At 35.2% G+C, this 20,821-nt stretch overlaps 1 protein-coding gene and 1 long non-coding RNA gene across 6 annotated transcripts in view; one reads left to right on the forward strand and one right to left on the reverse strand.

Moving 5' to 3' along the window:
• Positions 1–20,821, reverse strand: part of PTPRQ (protein tyrosine phosphatase, receptor type Q) — a 118,530-nt gene that overhangs the window by 75,616 nt on the left and 22,093 nt on the right. For all 5 annotated transcript variants that reach the window (XR_003531319.1, XM_027665740.1, XM_027665731.1 and 2 more), the window contains exons 15-27: positions 20,337–20,536; positions 18,670–18,919; positions 16,089–16,217; positions 14,923–15,069; positions 13,317–13,489; positions 10,652–10,865; positions 8,825–8,977; positions 8,525–8,704; positions 7,616–7,723; positions 4,953–5,234; positions 3,674–3,856; positions 2,863–2,964; positions 344–464 (exon numbers count right to left, since the gene is read on the reverse strand). Coding sequence is in view for 4 of the 5 variants with exons in the window: in XM_027665740.1 (XP_027521541.1) it covers positions 344–464; positions 2,863–2,964; positions 3,674–3,856; positions 4,953–5,234; positions 7,616–7,723; positions 8,525–8,704; positions 8,825–8,977; positions 10,652–10,865; positions 13,317–13,489; positions 14,923–15,069; positions 16,089–16,217; positions 18,670–18,919; positions 20,337–20,536 (2,242 nt within the window). In the remaining variant the exon portion in view is untranslated. The remainder of the gene's footprint in view (positions 1–343; positions 465–2,862; positions 2,965–3,673; positions 3,857–4,952; positions 5,235–7,615; positions 7,724–8,524; positions 8,705–8,824; positions 8,978–10,651; positions 10,866–13,316; positions 13,490–14,922; positions 15,070–16,088; positions 16,218–18,669; positions 18,920–20,336; positions 20,537–20,821) is intronic.
• Positions 403–7,135, forward strand: LOC113957904. Its single transcript, XR_003531320.1, has 3 exons — positions 403–504; positions 640–729; positions 6,978–7,135. It is a non-coding gene; the product is annotated as an uncharacterized LOC113957904 (long non-coding RNA).

A 20,821-nucleotide genomic window follows, 5' to 3' on the forward strand; every position in this document is an offset into this window, starting at 1 on the left:
CTGTTTTAAGCCTATTTCAAATCTCCTTGACAATTCAGCATGGGCTTGTGCCCTGCCTTGCAGTAGGTCTAATCAGAATATAATGAAAATAGTCACCATGCTCTAGTATAAAATCTAAGTCATTTACTATAATGTAACTTTTGGAAAAATGCTTACAAAATATTTAATACCCCAATTTTCAGCTACTCTAAATTTGTATATACAAAAGTCTTGTATTGTAAGTGCTGAATGAATATTCATTCTCCAAAAACATGTAATCAACACATTGTGTAAGAAAACCCCCACATTCCTGATGGGTTACAGATTAATATTTATTCTCAGAACCACTTCCAGAAAATCTTACCAGACGTAAACTGTGTAATAGAGGATAATTCCATTTGGCTCCAGTGGAGGTTTCCATGACAACTTCACAGTGACACCCAACAACTGTTTTACAGAGAGGGATTGAGGAGGAGAACTCGGAGCTATAAAATGAGAGAAAAGGACACAACATCTTGTTAAACAGTTAAGATCAATGGGATATGCAGCATCCTTAAATAGGTTTTTAGTTATTTGTGATGGAAAGTGAACTTTGTACCACATTGGGACAGTATCCATCAGCTAATGTTAAGGCACAGTTTCTTTTCCTTTTTCTGACAGATGATAAAAGAAGATTTTGCATGGTGGTGTTAGAACATCTGTTTCTGTGATTCAATGGAAAAAACACTTCATGAGAAAACAGAGCAATGGGTAGGTTACAGTGATTCCCCTAGTGTCCAAGTATATTGCTGTAAATTTTTTCCCCATTCTAATAAAAGCAAAAGCTTTATAGTATGAACACACGTAAAATATAACATAATAGTTCCTCTGAGGAAAAAGAGGTGCTGTAAAGAATTATACAAAGCACCAAAAGGTGGAAGAATGGATAAGCATAGCACTGAGAGACAATAAAATTGTGTGATAATGAGCAGCAGTAAAATTTATTTGTTCATCAAATAAGGACCACATTCATACATTTAACATATCACAGTGGTAAATGAAAAGATAGGCATTTACCGAGACCCTTAAAATTAATTTTAAGATGACCTCTACATGACACCATACCACGACTGCATGGGGAAACATTGTAAGTAAACAAAAATGTTAGACCATGTTTGATTTCATTCTAAAGTTTGTATTAGTTTTGCTGAGGAAAATATACCCATGTATGCATAAGTGATACTGCATGTTATTAAAAAATAAATATTTTTCTTCATCTTGATTCTTATGTATCACTATGAAGTAAAATTAGAATTACTTTTGTTTTTCTCAAATTAAACCAAAGAGCATCATGCACTAAAAATTCAGGTCATAGCTGTAGTCATGCATGAAAATGGAGAATATGAGCATAACTATTAGCAAATCTATGAAACATTTGGTCTGAACCTTGGAACACTGTGTTCCTGTGAATAAGGAACATGTGGTGTATTATAAACATTGTTGTTTTTCAGTTCTTGTTCCTTCTTTCACTATCTCTAAAATTGGCATAAAGATTTCATAACTCTTTACATTTATGAAAAAATATTTTGTATTTTTCATGAAAAAAGGTTCACTATATTTAGTGTCTGTATTTACTAGATAAAAATTTTGACAACTGTATTTAGTGTTTTAATTTTTATATTATCCTCAGTGCCTATATAATAAAAGATCTGTCATACAGTGAATGTCATGACTTTTTGGCATGTCTAGTTCATTCTACAATTCTTATTGAGAGGACATTTTTTTGCTAAATAATAGAAACTACATTGGTCTGTATAAAATTACTCTGTGAAAAAGATAGATTTGTCCAAATCAACTGTTTTCAGTCTGCTCCAGCAACACAACTCTTAAGCAAATGTTTTTTACTGATAGTGTGAATGTAAGCCCATCAACATCTTGAAGATATGCAATGATCCATTATCGTCAACAGCTGAATTTTAGGCAAATCAATGTTTCCTAAAACATGAAAAGAAACTTAATCTAGGAATGGCTGGAGGGACGTTTGTGTCAATGCCACTTTAGTATAGATTCTCAGAGACTTCCTCTTTAAACAATGGATAGAGAGAGACACAGGCTTTTCCAAAATGTGTCACAGCACCTAATTTAAGATTTTTGCTTTGAATTTATTTTCATGATTCTCCCTGCAGAAACTATAGAGGTGACCAAGGATAACTTCCTATAACTAAATTGTGTACTGAAAGAATAAATAGTTCTAAGGTTCCTCTGCTAATTTGTGACCTACTGTACAAATTAGCAGGGGTTGCAACAAATGTGTTCTATCCTCAGCCTGCAGTGCAGAACACTCCCCTGCTCAGTTTGGGAGTCCAGTGCTACAGATTATGGACTTTGGGCATTTTCATAATGTGAATAATTCTACATGTATCTATGTGTATCTGTACACGCATCTGTTTAGAAGAATACAAAAATCACCAAAGAAAAAAAATCCGCATAAATATCCCTGGACCATTCAAGCTGCCTTTTTGTGATTTTCCCTTTCCTCAGCTCTCATGTGTCTGAAAAACCAAACACAATATTTAATTCTACTGTGTAGTGTCTTAGATTATAATAATATGAGTAAATTTAGATTCTTCAAATTCATAAGATATTGGTAAGATCAAATGTCCATGCACAGCAATTGTGCCATTTCACATTGCTTGTACTGGTAAGTATATTGAGAGATAGATGGAGAGAGAGAGAGAGAGGTATAAAGTATGTTCGTGTGTAGATAGACTGACACAGATAGCAATAGAGAGACATAACTGCCAAAAAAGTGCATAAGACTTAAACATAACTGACATGAAGTGTAAGAGTAAATTTAAGAATACAGGCAGACAAGAATACACTGCAACTTCTGTTCCGACTTACCGTCTTCATCAGTTAGTATGTGCAGAGGTGAACTACGAAGGCCCTCCCCCATTCTGGTACTAGCAGACAGTTCTACAGTATATTCTGTATATTTATTTAAATCTAAATAAAAAAGAATAATTCAATAAACCAACCATTCAGTGGAACAAATCAGTTTTTTAATGGACCATAAGTATTTTTGAAGTGCTGAGTAGGCCTATCACTTACACTGACCTGTGTTATTAGAGATGGAAATAAGCATTAAGAAAGTTTGAACACAAAGTATTTTGCAAAAGCAGGGACAAAGCTCTAATTATCAGTTTATACTTCATATTCCTAGAATGCTTTTCAGTTAGTTCTTGGTTGTACTCTGAAAATGTAGTGGTTAAGATATTGAGCTCCCAGCATTAACTGCTGCATCATGCCTCAGCAATAGTGACAGAACTTAGAAAAAGAAGCAAAGGTGAGTGGAAAGGGAAGTTTTTATCCAGAATTTTTAGTCCAGTATTTTTACCCAAATAAAGATCAGAAAGATATGTTGGTGACATGAGGGTTTACTTTGTTGCAATGATAGATCTGCAAAGATATCGATTGAAATTCCTTGCAGTTTAAACATCTAAAATAGAATGGATGTGTGTTAGACTTTATTTTATTCATGGTCCATTTCACCACATTACACAGTGGGTTATTTCTCAGACAGGTAGCAAAAAACTTTATATAAGGACAAACAGGATCATGTCCAACCAATGAACTAATTTATCTCCATCTGTCTGTTGAACACTTCCCAGAACAATTTACAGTTGCCATAAGTTCCAGATCATTATATGCTGACCTGTAATACGTAATGTCAGAAGAGTAGTGTTTATAACTTTTTGCTCAGTCCCATTAGTCCTCTTGAGATATATTGTGTAGGTCTGTATAATTCCATTGGGAATGGATGGTGGAAAAAATGATAATTCAATTTCCATGGATGAAATGTTCCTATAGGTTATATTTTCTGGTGCAGAATCAGGAACTAGAAGAAAAAAATATATTCATACAAGATTTCAGTTAGTTTCATTGATTTGTGAAGAATTTCTGTAAAGTGGTTTAAAAGAAACATTGCAAACCTTTGGACTTGTATTATATTTTTTTGTATAAAATACATTTTAGAAGAGGCTGAATTGGAAGATTAAAAACACATAACAGACAGACACCATAACAATAAGGTAATTTAAAAAAATAATTGATAGAAATCATCCTGATATGAGAGATGAAAAAAATCTGGAGCATGACACTAAACTTTCCTTCTAGTGCTCCGGAACTATCACTGCAATTCTTCATGTTAGCTATTGTTACGAGGTTTTCCATGTTGCGCTGCCATGATTAACACCTTGCATCATCAACATGCATTTTTTTTTCTTTTGCCTGGGTCATCTATACAAACAGTATAAACACTTGTATGAAAAAAAAGAAGCCTGCTGTAAGAGCCCTGAAAGCATGTCCTCCCTGAAAGCATGCAGAGGTTTGGCTGTTGGGGCTCAGGGTCAGCTTAGCAATAGGGTCAAAGGCTGCCTCCTCCTTGCTTATGACAGGCTCCCAGGCCATGCTGCAGGGAGGCTGCAGCTGGGGCTGACCACTGGCCTCTGGGAGCTGCTTTCAGAGGTGGCTCTTGTGCTTTGCCCCTGTTTGAGCTACAGCTCCTGCTTCATCACTGTCATGGCTGCGCTTGGCCATGGACCCACTGATCAGTTCCCTGACTTGCAGACTGACATTGCAGTCTGGCCTCGGGTTGGCTCTACCATTACAGACCTGCCCAGTTGCCACTGAACTGTGTCTGACTTAATGCCACTGCACCTGCTAACTTTCTTTCCTGGCTTGACCTCAGACCTGCCTTGACCTCAGACCTGTCTCATAGATGTGAGGCGTTGGCTCCCCATCCCTTATATAGCAGCTGGCCTTGCTGTTTTGCTTGGTTTATGAAAGAGAAAAAACAGGATTCAAACTTACTGCTTTGCAAAGCAATCAAATACTTCTAAAACTAATTATTCTTATCTCCTGGGCATCAAAGGTTATCATAAAGTAGTTTATTCTGGAAAATTTTCATTTTTAAAAAAATATAATATACTCACCAGTTTCAGAAGTTCTGACCAGAAGTGGGAAAGATGACTGATTCCCATGGCCAAGTCTGGTGAATGCCCTTACAGAGATATTGTAGAGAGTATATGGCTTCATTTCACTTAGTGATATACTTGTAGATGAGGCATTTTTAATAGAAAAATCATTGGAATCACTGTACAGAACTTCATAATGAGTTATGAGACCATTAGGTTGCTCAGGTGGTAACCATTTCAGATTTATTTCTGTTGCACTTACATTTATTAATTCTATGTTTCGAGGTGGGGAGTCTGGTTCTGCAATACAGAAATCAGGAAAAAGCCCTTTAAATAAACTGAATATAGGGCTAATAGCGTAAACCTATTGGATCCTAACATTTAAATTAGCTAATGGTACCAAAAGGACTACGCTCACTCTCTCACTCTCCTCAAAGCCTTACCACTTTTTATCTCAGTTAATTTCGGTATGTCTTCTTTTCCACTAATAAAACTAGGCATCTTTCTGAGTCACAACACTTTTGCTTTTCAAGAATTTCTTTTCTCATCCACTTTTAAATATATCTAAAACTGCATCTTTTAGGAAAAAAATTCTCTTCTCTCTACTGATCTCATGCAGACTGATCCTTCAGATCCTCTCATTGTCTTCCTCATATTCAGTTCTTTAAATTTAGATTCATGCCCTCTTACTGCTTTCCACATAAACAGCCACCCTTCTTATTTCACTCAATCAACTATTGAACAACAAAAGGGACTGTATGCACTGTAACTAAATTCCCTTTTGTGACCCTGGTGTAAATCTTGGTGTGAAGGTCATGCACAAAACAAGTCCAGCTCTGGGATAGTGTGTTGGCTAAATCTACTGGCAATGTATGAGTTCATGTGGCTCCAGCAAGCTAATAAAGCATGGAAGCATTGAAGGAGTGAGTGGGATGCACTTAACGAATAAAATCAACTCTGAATGTCAACTTTGATTCCTCTGAAGGCTTCATCACTTCACCCCTGAGATAACCTGTCTATAAAATTAAAAAAAAAAACAAACTACAAACCCAGGATTATAGGATTCAGTTTGTGTACGAATTACCTATATGCTGATATTTCAGAATTTATCATGAATTTTTTTTTGCCTGAAAGGTCTCACAAACCACTTTCATTTCTGATTTCTGAGTGCATGAATGGAAAGCGTTAACTGTAACAGATCACTGTTCTCTGGATTACAGGACTGCCCACATGGATATTTCCCATGTGAAGAAGCTTAATTTTTAATTGAAATACATTTTGCAATTTATCTGGCATGGTACAATGTTTCAATGCAACAGCCTAGTACCTTCAATCCTAACACGGGTTATCTAAAACTGTTGTAGTGAATCTTTTATTTGGAGGTATCTATCTTTTCAAGAATCAAACAAATTGTCAGTTCAAGGTTGGTTATGAGACGCGAATCTCAGCCTGAATTACCTCAGGAAAACTAAAGAACAAGAAGGAGAAGACAAATAATTATGCATAGCCTCATAAAAAAGGCAGGAATTATTGTTGGTTTTCTCACTAGTTTCCTTAAGCCTTACACACCTCTCTTACAAATGGATGAACTGTTGGCCTGAAACTCTACTTTGAAAAATTTCTTTAAGACTCAGAGGCAAAGGAATTGTAAACTTTCAGAGAAAAAAATATTTAGATAAGTAATTTTCTGTTCTTGTGATATACATTTCCTCTGCAAAACTAATAGCATAGAAGCATGCAACTTTAGAAAATATTTGCAAGTACTTTAAGTTTCAGTGTTGAACTTGATATTTTGAGTTGTTATTCAAATCATCTAAACTTCATAAAACCCCATGATTTTTAATCCCATAATCCTTTCCTCTCCTTTATTGACACTCAATTATTTTTCTTGTATTATAGCATATTTTTCAAGGAGAGAGATAAATGACAAATGGAAAATCACCTTCTGTATTACTTTGGTAAAAAGCAAACTTGATACAAATGAGAAAAGATTAATACTCATGACTCTGCTCTGTAAATCAAATTCATGTGTTTTCTTTGCAGAAGCCAATGACAATTTTAGCTACGGTCCCAGTGCCTTCATGGGATGAGACCGCCTTGCAAGTGATTAAGGAAGATCCAGAAATCTTCAAAAAGTGGCATTAAACACTACACTAGAACTATTGATCAATCTTAAAATTAATAAAGCCTCCAAAACTCTACAGAAACAATTGCATATAATATCATTCAGTGTAAAAAATCTTCATCAGCATCTCTGCTTACAGATAACAACATGGTCTATGAATACTGGAAGGTACCATGTTCAGATGCTTCAAAACCAACCTGATTTCCACATGATAACGTAAAAAGAAAAAGAAAATAAGATGAAGCCACAAATATTACAGTTTAGGTGGGTGCTAGGGACACGTTTTCAGTGATGCAAGCTCAGCTCTGCAGCTTTCCTTCCATCTGTCAATCACAACTGAAATTTGTTGATTCCTGCAGCTTTCGTTATTATTTTCAGCACTTGCCTAAAAACGGTCTGAATGAAGTCACCAACTGATAGAAGATTAATAATTTCAACAAACATTGATTTTATTTCTGCACTTTCTTTTCCCTTTATGTACATGCCTGGTCTTCTTTCTAAAGAAACACAAACTTCAGTACAGAAGATAAATCATCATTGCAATCAATGTACTTACCATCTTCAGGGGTTCTCACAAAAACATCATTCTTTTCAGACAAAGCACTTTCTCCAATTGCGGTAGAGGCTGCCACTTGCATTTTATAATTTGTGTACTTTCTTAAGCCTGAAAAGATTAAGTAAAAAAATCTTGACTATTTACTTCTTAAACATATTTATTTTGTCATAGCTACTTATGAAACTATAAAACTGAATACTGTTCTAAGATTTTTTGATGCACATTTGTTACCTAAAAGATAGAATACGTATAATATGTGGGGACAGGCAAATAGGCATGCAGTTAAACCAACAGACTTTGAAATAAGTCAACTAGCTTCAACCCTGTAACTAGTTTAAAAAATTTATTTGTCAAAATAAAGGATGCGTATACATACATCCAAATATGTGGGTTTATTCTATATGCATTACTCTGATTAGCACAAATAAATGTCTGAAACCCTATTAAGAATGGATTTACTTCAATTACTATAAAAATTATCACCTTAAAATAAGAAAATTATTATTTATGTTAGACAAATACTGTGAAAAAAATTCAAGTCTAAAAAATAATAGACAATTTAGGAATATTTTTCTATGTGGACAGTAGATGCTTAGACAAAAATTCCAAGGAGAAATCCATTTCACAAATTACTACACATACCATTTCTCAAATTACTGCTTATCTTCTCCCTCTGCTCCCATCTCATATTCCCTACATATTTCTCCACAGTAGACAGCTCTAACAGTAGTGTACCAACCTTGTTTTTACATGCAGTTATGTTGTGTGCGTGTGGATGTGTGCAAATATGTGAGACTTGATCCATCTACTTTGCAAATGGCTATATTATATAAAGTTGGAAAAATTAATTTTGTATAATGCATTTGCAAGTTTAAATTTTTATCTTTTTTTAATAAAATGACACTATACCTGTCATAAGTAAGCTGTTGTTTGAAGTTGTTGTGTGGAATGCTCTTTTTGTATCCAGTTCCATTGCATAAACTGTATAATGAATGATTTTCCCATTGGGATTTGCTGGAGGATCCCAATACAGCAAAACAGAGGAGGAGCTAATATTCTTGTAAGATATATTTTGTACTGAGCTTGGAACTGCAATAAAAACATAAAAATATAACAATAAGCAAATAAATTACTAAAAAATAATTCAAATGTTTAATGAAAAAAGTCATGTATGTTAACCTTGATAATACAAGAGTTACAACACTTTACCTTGTTCGCATGTCCTGACCGTAAGAACTGATGGTGGTCCTTCTCCAACAGCAGTGAAAGCAGACACACTAATTGTGTAATCTGTGAAAGGTGTGAGGCTCTTTATAACATATGACAGCTCTTCAGCCAAAACGTTGATGGTAAACTGATTATCTGTGAGTAAATGGAGAGAAATAGCTACTTACTCATAAACTCATTTTTTCTTATGCATTCTGAACTCACTTTGGCAGGGCAACCTGCAACTGTTTCATTGTAAAATAATTAACTTTCATGACAATTACAGAAATATGAAGAAAAGTCTACACTCCATCTCTTAAGTACACAAAGGAGAGTCTATTATAGGTCCATTTGCATGTGTACAATAGATAGATTGGTCTAGGTAAAAGAATGAATAGGCCACAAGTAGAATTGAGAGGTTTGTGAGAAATCCCCCAGAAACTAGGAAAAGGTACCTTTGTATATGGCCCAGTCTCTCCGGTGATTTCAGAACCGGGGCTTCTGGATTGATAAAATTTTTGAGGTTTTTAAAATATTTTAAATTGAGAAAGATAGACTCCCTCTTCCTTGCCCTCCCCCTCCCAATGGTGCTAAAAGAACCATACTTGGAAAGGCTGCCTTCACAGACCCCTTCACACCGGGATTTTTAGCAGAAGAGTTGTGGTCAGCAGAACGAAGAAGACATGCATGCCCACAAAGAGTTTTTTGCTGCGTCTCCAATAAAGTTCAAAGTCAGTCACAATCCAACTGTGATAGCCAAAATCATCTGTTATAAAGCAGTCATTATGCCAGTGCAAATGAAAAAGTGTGGGTCCTTCTCATATCTGCATATCAGGCTCAGAGTTTCGTGAAGGCATTGAAAAATCAGCAGACCCTGAAGAAAATTTGGCCGTCAACAGCTTTAACTACTGTAACTACTATAAAATAATACTCTTACTCTGGATCACAACAGACATTGTCTGAAATCAATTTTTCAGCAACACAGACATCTTTAAGCAACTCAATACTTCAAGATGAATGAGGCCATAAAAAGAAGATTTTCATTTAAAACACTGTATGTTTTCTGTGTATAAAAAGGAAGGTTCATCAGGATTAACCAAGTACAGAAAATAACCACTGTAGTTTAAAATAATGGATTGAATTCTGGTATTAGGTACTGGTGTATATAGAGGAATTCAGTGACTTCATTAAATTAATTTAAAACTTAAAAAAAAATTAAAACTTTAGTTTCTCCCCACTGTTCAAACACTGTAAAAATTTGGAGAGGTATTTGAAATCCCTGCCTGTCAGCTGAAGCCTGCTTAATGATTTGTAAATATCCATACTTGGAAAAGAAACAGTGGCCCATTGATAATACAGAACAAGTGTACTCACTAATGACATCACCATGTCATGGGGTCATCTCCACCTGTTTGTAACCCATATAGCAAAGTTGTAACTTTTTGACCTATTTACCTTCACTGACATTTGAAAACCTATTAGTCAAACAGCTTAGAGAAATCAAGGTCTCTGAAGGGCTTGGAGATATGTTAATCCCTGACAATCACACCTGCTTTGGCAACTGTAATAACTGATTGTCTATGCAGCTTGGCTGATGGCTTTCGGGTGCTTCTTTCACTAGGAAGGTCAGCTGGGTGACAAGGGGCTAGTTCCTGCCTGTGTGGCATTCTCATTTGCTTCAGAAGGTTATTTGGTAGTAAAAAAATCTGACTCCAGCCAATGACCCATTTATAATTTGCTTGAACTGTGTGCTAGAGATCATATCTGGGACAGTGATGAGGGTCCTTCAGAACAAAGAAACAGGTAGAAAAATATCCTAAAATACCTTACCCAAAGCAGAATGTAATTCTGCAGCTCCATTTATAGCAGGCAAATTATCACCAGATACACTTGTAAATATTACTGGGGAAGCTGTCTGAATGCTGGAAAACATTTCAGCTGAACCTTCATATAAATCATTGGCTGCTTCCAATGAATTCCAAGTGGGAGAAGAAGGGTTTATGTTTTCATTTATTGTGTTTGGCTCCAAAGAATCAATCAAATACTAAAAATTAGAAATACAAAAGTAAATCACAAATCTTGTCATCACTAAATTATATAATTAATTTTATATATAATATAGAAATAGTGTTGGTATATCTGTGCATACATATATATAAACATACTATATAAATGCTGGCATATGAACCTTATCTTTCACTACAGTAATTAACTTTGCAAAATGCAATCTTTTTAATAAAAAAGCTCAGTTACCAGTAGCCTACAACCTTTTATTCTGATTACTGTTTAATCAAACACTTTTTTTTTTATTTCTTAAAATATGGATATTATAGTAAGGTGGTAATTTTAGAGTAAGGCCTTTAACAGTAATGCTATATCCTTGAAGCTATAGTGAACAGATATACATTTGAATTTGGGAGATTAAATTTGTATTAAGCATGTTCTGAAAGAAAGTAGCAGGCAATGAAAGCAAGAGGACTTCAGATATCCCTACCAGGCCCTGAAGAAAAGGATTAACAGGTTGACTAGGTCACTAAGATGTCATAAGCAGAGAGGAAGAAAAACAGAAGCTAATTAATTGAAGGGGAGGGAAAAATTAAGGAGTACATATGTAAAAAGGAAGAGCAAAAGGAAGGTAAGTGATATAGACTCCCATAGGAGAGAAGGGACAGAGAACAAATGTCGGAAAGGGATGGCAGCAGATATAAGGGGATCAAGAACAGAAAGGAGAGAATAAACAAAAGCATAATAGAAAAGAGAGAGGCTAGAACATAGGTACAAAATGGTGTGTAAGCACCAAATCATTATGCCCCTTCAGAATCTGGGACCAAATCCAGGACTCCAGTGTCTCTAAATTGTTCTGCTGCCATCTGGAGCACTCCCCACTCCCCCACTCACATATATGAGCCACCTCATAGCCAGAAAGAGATGGTTTTACAGTGAAGTAACTAATACACATTAGTCCTTTCCCTATGGACTCTGGGTGGAGAGAGGGCAAAGCAGCTTTTCTACTCCTTTAACTAGGGGTGCATTAGCCACAGGCAGAGATACAGCATCAATCTCACCTAAGTACCAAGAGCTAAAAGTAACATATGACTCATCTTCACCAGCTTTTTAGAGCAAAGTAGTAACTCACATTGAGATACTTTTTGCTTATAAGGGTTTTCTACATATAAGACAACATTTTATTGCTACTAGTTATTGAGTATGATTAGCACTGTGGATCTGACAGTTCAAATCCCATAGATGCTCTAAGATTTCGTCAATGGAGTTCTAAATAAAGATTTATTATTTGCTTTGGTTTTTAATTAGAAAATTCAATAAACTATAATAAAGCAGCAATGATGCTATAATAAGAACTCAGAAACTAGGAAATTCCATCATTGAAATATTTCTGTGCAGACAATTCTAATTTTTCTGTGTCTGTACTATGATACAATCTTTAATTATAAAGTTACATACTTAATTTTCCAAGGACGCCTCTCTGGTTTAATGAATGGATTCTTATCCCAATTTTTTTTTCCCTTACTCCTTACTTAATGTTTGCCTCCAGGGCTCTATATAATGTATATCATTCAACTTGAAAGTGAACTCCTTCATTGAGCTCTACATCAAAAACTTAGACTCCAATTCAGATCCAGTGAAAGACATCATTGTCTGAAATAAAAAAAGGAATTATGCAAACTTTGGGCACCTATATTCAAAATTCAAACCAAAAAGCCCTACCTCAGAAAGAACTCAATCCTGAGCTGAATGTTTACTAGGAGTCTGCGCTTCTGTGCTGTGTACTCAGAGTTTCTCCTCTAAGAGTGTAAAGCACATCAGCACTCAAAATCCAGAAGCTGGACTGATTGACAGCATGAGTCTCCAGAGGGATATAATCCCATAGATGCGTGCAGATATCCTTAGTAAGCAACCATAGCATGGAGTTCAGCATGTAGTATCACACATATAAATTTAAGGATGCAAATGGAGGGAGAAAGTCTAGGTATGTCTGCCTTGCTAGTAGAACACGTAACCAGCCTTGTGACACTTCTGTTGAATTCACTTCTGCACAGGATTCACCTCCACATCTTCTAGAGGTTTTGCTGAGTGGCTGTGTATCAATCTAGGCACATAAATATGTGTATCAGTCTAGGCAACTCTTACAGACTGTATATCAATCTAGGCACCTAACTCTTACAGTGAGGTCACCCTATGCAGAAAAGAACTCAAGGACTCAGAAGGACAAGACTGTAGGCTATGACTTCCTGCCTTCAGTAGCTAAGACAGTCTGAATCATTCTGCCAGAATTATTTTTTTTTCATGTTATGGTGAGAGCATTATGAGAATCTTTTTGAAACCCAGTCAGAGAGAGTGGAATGAGGAAGGTGGCTTTTAAAAGCCTTAACAACTCATCTATGGTGGCTAATTCCACATTCTACAACTATCAAATAAGGCAGAGAGCAAATTTAATATAACAAAAAAAAAAATCCATGTTAAAAAAAAAGAATACCGTATTTTTATCTCCAAGAATAATGTTTTCCAGAGTCATAAGTGTTTTCTGCACATGTACTTTAACTCGGTACTGGGTAATGATTCCATTTGGTTGTCGTGGCTTCCTCCAAACAATTTTTATATATGTGGCTTCTACTTCTGCTAAGTGTAAATCTGATACAGCACCTGGGACTAAATATTAAAGAAAAAAATTGATTTCATTAAACACCTGTGATTATTACAAGCTTTTTCAGTCCTGCATGCAAGGCACAACAGGCACCTTGTCAAATTTCACATCCTTTACTTTTGAGTTGATCCTGTGCAGGTAGAGAGTTACTTCACATATTTTCTTAGCAAACAAGTTACAGTTCTAAAAATATGCATGGGTTTTTTTAACATATATGACATATGTATGCGTATGGTCAGACACTAAGATGATGTAAATCAGGATAGCTCTGCTGAAGTCAGTGTATTGGAATCAAGCAGATCTTTGCTGTCTTCCTATATGGAATCTGAAGTGTATTTGAAAATGAAAGGTTAGTTTTAAAATTATTAAAACCATACAAGTAAACAGCTTGAAAAAAAAATCAGTGTAACACATCTAGGTCATTTCTCTTTTATAACAGGTTTTGGTTCAATTTCTTCATTAACTATTTAGTCTTAATGATACTGTACTTTCCATAGGACTGGCAGAGACAAAATACACTTTTATTCAATAGAATGATATTCAGATTTGATACTTTTCAGTAAAACACAATCTTGAAATTACTTGCATAATGAGGATTTGTAGATTTGGCATTAAGATAGGAAATTATATGTTACTCTAAAAGAAATATCAAACCCACCAAAATTTCCTTTGGCTTTTGACAGTGCATTTTGACACAAGATGAGAAGGACTGTACTCAGGTATGCTACGTCTGGAAATTGTCTCTGAGAGCTGCCAAAAGCAGCTACTTCAGGAAATAATAAAATAAATAAGGATAGTTGTTCCTCCCAGTGTTATACCTTGACAACAAACATTACCAGAAATCACTGATTGAGAGATTTTCTAAATTGCATCCTCAGATGTTGACCAAAAATCCTGCACAATCTCACATCCATCTAAGATAAAATTGCATTTCTATCCAACACTCTAATGCGGTGAGTTGACTATTGGGAGCCAAAACCTCTAAACCACAGAGCAGTGTGTTCACAGGCAGAACCAACCACTTGACTGCACCAGGACAAGACCTCGATGTTGGGTCTGCCATAAAGCTAAGTTCCCTGGTAAGTTCCAGGGTGTTCACCCTGGTATGGAGCCTTTGATTTGCTGAGAATTAGTCAAACCAGAGGTTTCATAAGAAACATTAGGGCTGAACAGCCGTGGGAAATCCTGTGCTGTTTTTCGTTTCCACTTGCTGCCATCTAACGGGGAGGAGGGGGGGCCTGCAACTTGATTACCGTATCTAAAAATAACCACCTTCATTCAGAAAGAGACTTCATGTCTTGCACAATCTCTGAGAGGCGGATAAATGTAGTGACAGTGTATGAACTGGACAAAACCAGAGAAAGGCTCTGAAGGGAAAACTGAAACCCTTTGTCATGTACAGTCAGTCCATATGTTTTGCTTCTCTATGATTACTTACCATCTGGAGGAGTGAAAACTGTAAGGTTAGTCTTTGGCCCCACCCCAGCACTTGTTTCAGCACCGACGTACACATCGTATGTTGTAAACGGCACAAGGTTACTAAATACAAACTTATGGTCTTTTGTGCTGTTATCCAGAATATGACCTGGAATTAAAAATGAAGATATTCTAGCTCAAAAATAAAAACAGTCCAAGGCTACTTTTCAGGATGATGAATGATGAAAAGCCAAATTTCTTTGGGGAAAAGCTAATTTTGAACAAACTTCAGTGGAATAATACTGAATGTATGGGGAAAAAACTAACAAACCAATCAACCAACAAGCCACTTCAAGAAGGTGTGGGTTTTAAGAGGAAGGGATTTTTTTAAAAAAAATTTCTGCTACTTTTTCTGTGTGGTCTCATAAAAACATTAGAATACAGTTCATAAACTTATTACTTAACTACAGGCAGTCCTGTAATTTCTCTATGTATACATGTCAGAGTTCAAAAAAATTCCAAAAACATCAAAACAAACTCAAACATTGATTACATACTGCACGAGAATGAAAATCCTCTAGAAATCTTTAACAGAAAGAGAAAAGAGCAAAGGTAAGATAGAGAATTCTTTGGATGTCATGGCTAGGCTTTGCAAATAAAGATTTGGTAAGGGCTCTACCACACTTGCTTCAAGCATGCTGGTGGCTAAAACGGCCAATGTGAGATAGACAAGATGGGTTGCAAAAGGCACAGCAGAAAGACTCCTTAGGTGGTATTGACAGGACATGGTTCTTTCTGCATTGTCTTTTCTCCTCAAGAGTGATCCCTTGTGAGTTCTCAAAAGAAGCAGCAGCGTTATAGACAGTGTGCCTCCAGACCTCCCGACTGGAGGATTTGGATGTATAAGCACAGTAATTCAGCTGCAACCTTAGCCCTGAAAGACTGAGGAAAAATAGTTTTTCTCCATTCTTAAAAATATCTAATATGAATTTAATTTTATACTCCTCTTCATGATGGACTTTTCCCTTAAAAGTAATCTAAAAGCTATTAAAACATCTAGTAGTAAAAAGGATACATAACGCTGCTTTCAAATATTCATTTTTGATTGACAGGCACAGTAAGAATACAAGTGTAAGGAGACAATCACAAAAAAAAGAAAAAGAAATGGTAACATCAGCTCTGACTTACCAGATGGTCCATACAGCTCAACTCTGTAACTAAACTTTCCTGTTACTATGGCTGGGGGTTCCCACAGTACTGAGAAAGACTTTGCTGTAACGTTGCTCTTGGCAAAATTTTGTGGTGGGTCTTCTGGAACTTAAACAATATTGGAAAAAGTCTTTGAACATAAAATAATTTATATTAGGATTTCCAAAACCACATATCAGACAATTAATTTTAAACATAAAATATTCTGAAGGGAAAAGTATATGTCATTAAAATTACTAAATTTCTCTTTTAAGTTAATGCTCAGAAAAGGTATCAAGAGAGCTGGTAGTATGCAAATAGTCGTTAAGAGACAAAGATGGCAGGGATTCTACCAAGTTTAGCATGGATTTTACCATGCTATAGATTACATACAGAAGATTCTCAAATATGATTGAGAGGCTCAGTAATACAGGGCTCACATCAGGTAAGTTTTCCTTCCTTGGATATGTTCATTTTTCACATAGACAATACTTCATATTGAAAATTTCTTGCAGCTCTAATGATATATATTACTATCCTGAAAGCTAAACCTATAACCAATGAAGTTTGTTAAAACATTTCATATATGAGTAATTTTCCATTTTCATGACACTATTTGTGCAAATTAAATGAACCCAACACTCAAGTGATTACGGGATGCAACCCCTGCTCTCTCTAAAGTACCCCTTACTGCAGTTATAAAGTAATGAGAGATTATTATTGATATTAAAATCAGAATCCAATTAAAGGAGATGGAATTGTTTACATCCACATAGAGTGAAATCAAACCCAGTTTTCAAAAATGCTGCATACAGAAGTAAACTTATGGAAAATGTTTGATGTAAATTTCTATGAAAATCAGTCTTGATGAGTCATGTCTGATATCTAAGCCAATATGGAGACAATAACTGATGCTGTAAACAAACACACAAGTTAACTAATATACTGCTATTATAAAGTACTATTGTCTTCTGTAAAAACTATTGCACAAATGAAAGAAATTAAAAATCCTGTCATTTCTAAAATGTATGCTATAGATTAGTCAGTAGTGACTACTTAATCATTCTTAGTTTTGCAAATTGCATAAGGTAAAACTGCACATATTTCTGAAGCATCATCTCAGAATTCCACTATTTTTCCCAAGTTTTAATCTTTTTCTCTTTGTAAAAGTGTCCTCCAATTGACAGCCATCCTGGCAAAGGGAGTATTTCCATGCAGATTTAAAAAAAAAATCTAGCATTTTAAAAGACTTTAAAGAAGTAGCCTCCTTTCCAAAAATCAAAGCAAGAAAAATATCATCTTTTTGTCAGAAACACAGGAGAACTGAAGCATGGCTCAGAAAGTTCTAGCAGGAGGAAACAGAAATAATTTTCAGCATGGAGTACCAACGAGCTTGGGTGTACCGGTGTGCCGCTAAGAGGAAGGATTACTGAGACTGGGAGCAGAAGGACTGACTGTGCCTTTGGCCCTGTGCACACTCACACTGACCAGTAAGCCCATCTCCCTTTTCACAGACCCTGGCTCTACGCAAGGAGAGAAAGCCTTATCTTTCAAACAGTTGACAACTTTCTATGCATGTGGTGAAACTAAATCCCATTCTGTAAGCTTTTCATCACTTTCCAGGGTTTTCTTACTACCAGTGCATCTATCCTAGGATGTTAAGAGGGTGAAATAAATACTGGAAATTAGCCCTGATATCATTAAAAGAGAAACGGTCCAAAATTTCATTAACCTGAACAGAGCAGCAAACTAAGGCTATTCAGATTCTATCAAAGCAATGCAAATTAACTGTTTTAGAAAGGAATAAAATATCTTTTCACCTGAACAGTGCTATGAATATTGTATGTAGAAAGGGAGTTGAGTAATATCAACTCGAGTTAAGTGAAAGAATGATGTACTAGCAAGCAGAGAGCCAGAATAATTCTTCTAGAATGCCTTTATGGTATAGCTCTACTGACAGTGCTGTCCACTACCTAAGCCATTATAAAACTCCTTCTCCTGGACCTTTGTTTCCAATTCTAACTTCTCAGTGCATTGCAAGTAATCCAAAATCAACTTCACCTAGTGCTTAAAGATTTCTTCATTAGTGAACAAATTTCTGCAATAGGTCCAGATTGGGAACCACATGACAGGAGTTTTCTTTATACTGCTTGTTTCTCTACAAAGGCAAAGAAGCTTTAAGAGCATTGCCATGTACACAATACACATACTTTTTGAATACTATGACTGACACCTTTTCCCTCCATCTTTATTTTTAATTCTCCTTCCATTGTACTATTAATTGCATTTCTTAAATCACCTTCAGTTTTTCATAAAATTTGATCTGTCCTGACCATATCTTTGGTACCTTTGACTCCTAATAATAACTGAACTCCCACTCACTGTATATTAATAGATACATTGTTACATACATTATCAGTTGATTCTATAAGGTAAAATTAAGTAATCATGTAAATACAAAAGCATGATACAGATAAAGACAGATTCAGGCTGAAGTATCTTGCAACAAAAAATCAAATTGATATTTTGAAGTTTTTAGCTAAATCTGAGAATTTTATTTCCATTTGAAAGCAGTATTTACCTGATTCTGGTGTCCGGACAATTGCGCTGTCAATGTAGCCTGCTTCAGTGGTAACTGCAGAAACTTCAAAAAGATAGGTGGTATATGGCCTGAGGTTAGTTATAACAAAGCTAATCGGTTCATTCCAAACAGAGCTCATCTGACTTGGTGCCTCTGTATTTGGTGTAACTCTAATCTGTGAAGGAATTGTGGATTTCCCAAAAGTAGTTGAAGGAGTGGTAGTACTCCACAGAAATGATTCACTCTTATCCTATAAAGACAAAATATGAAACACGATAAGCTGTATCTATAACCTATAATTGTAAATATATGTAATCTAAAAAAGGCAGACCACCTTTGAAAAACTATTAGCCTGTATTGATTCTCCTTTTTACACTCCATTTCCAAATTTAGATTGACAGTGCTGGTACATCTGTTTGTGACATTGTTATAGTTTCCTGTCTTATTTGAAAAGATCTCATATCTGACTGAACAGAAGCATCTCTCTAGGATTCATTTAATTATTCCCAGATTCCTTTTTCAGTGTTCAGTCTCCCTCTTGAAAAAAAGTTCTGTAGTGAGGTCCTTTTACATCACTTATATGTTCTATATATGTATGTATATATACATATATAGAATACATATATCCATATATTATGGACAAAACCAGACAAGCATTTCTTAGTACATACTGCCAGGAGACAACTCTGGAAAACTGTTAAACGTTATGGTAACCAATACTTATGATTCAGTAGGTGGCAGTCTGCCTTCTCAGTGCTGAATTAAATCAGCCTGGCGTCAGGAATCTTTCGCAATGCCTAAGATGATTTTCCAAATAAAATCTGAAACCAAAGTTGTCGTACTTTTTGTCATTTAAAACTACATTTTTCATTAAAATATTAAGCCTAGAAAGTTGGAGGGGAAAAAAAAGAAAAAAGGAAAAAAGTTTGAGTAGTTGCAACACTGTCCTCAGAGTAAGAAGGAAAAGGAGAATAAATGATAGAAAAGAGAACTTTCCTCAAGAAATTCTGAAAGGTATACAGTGGTTACAGGTCTGAATCCAATGAATAGTCAAAATTCAGAAAATTTTCAATGAATGCTTATTTTAAGAACAACTTAGACTACAAATGTGTTTTTGAAAATCACTCTGATAATCATACATCTTTTCATTTTGATATGAGAAGTATTTCAAAAATATTGAAATGCGATAGAATAAAGTATATTTTCGAAATATAAAAAGCATTATCATGCTACATAAAAAATAGGGATTAATATTACTCTATGTCTTCACTGACCAAAAAAATTCCTTGAGTTCTTGATTTTTTTCTAACTGAATATCCTACAAAACAAACAAACAAAAAATTAAAAATTGAAAGCTGAAAAAAAAGATCTATTTTGCGATTTTTTGTTAAATGGATACAAAATTAACCTTTCTTAACATTTTTACTTTGATTAAACTGAGTTTTTCAAGGAAAAGCATTCCATTTAAATGATTTTGAACAGAACGATTTTTCTTCAACCATTATATCCTGCCTTGGGTCTAAGTTTGTAAGGCATTTGGAATTGTTCTGAAAAGCAAGCCTCTCCACTTTTTATGTCTCAAAATTCAAATGTATAACCATACTCAATGTAAAACTGTATTCTGTAGGATAAGTCTATTTCTAGTTTAAAAGGTTTATAGCACTTACATTACATTCTGGCAACCTCCCAGACAGAAGGTCCTCTACTTTAACCAAGACATCTTTCACTACAATTCCACTTCTTGCGTGTTTCACACTAATCTTGAAACTAGTTATCTTTCCATTTGGTTGCCGAGGTAGAAACCAGATCAGATTTACAGCTGAAGAATTTAAGGCTTCAACTGTGAGATTCACTACTTTACCTGGAGCTTGAAAACAAAACAAACAAAAGCAGTAAGATAAACTTTTCTTCTCAGCACTGAAAAAAAGAAAATTCCTCTTTATTTTTTTTTTTTTTTTGTAATACCATTTCTAGTTTCCAAACCCTGGAGCAAATAGATAACAATCATTCACAAACACATGTAAAGCAGCTGATATACAACCAGCTCTTTCTCTATATAGTTTAAGTAAGAAATATAACTATTTCAGTCTCATAATAATATAGTAATTGGTTTGGTCAGCTTAAAAATACTCTTTCTAGAAGAAAGTCACCT

The sequence above is a fragment of the Corapipo altera genome, unplaced genomic scaffold (genome assembly GCF_003945725.1).
Source record: "Corapipo altera isolate COAL_440 unplaced genomic scaffold, ASM394572v1 1, whole genome shotgun sequence".
Lineage (NCBI taxonomy): Eukaryota > Metazoa > Chordata > Aves > Passeriformes > Pipridae > Corapipo > Corapipo altera.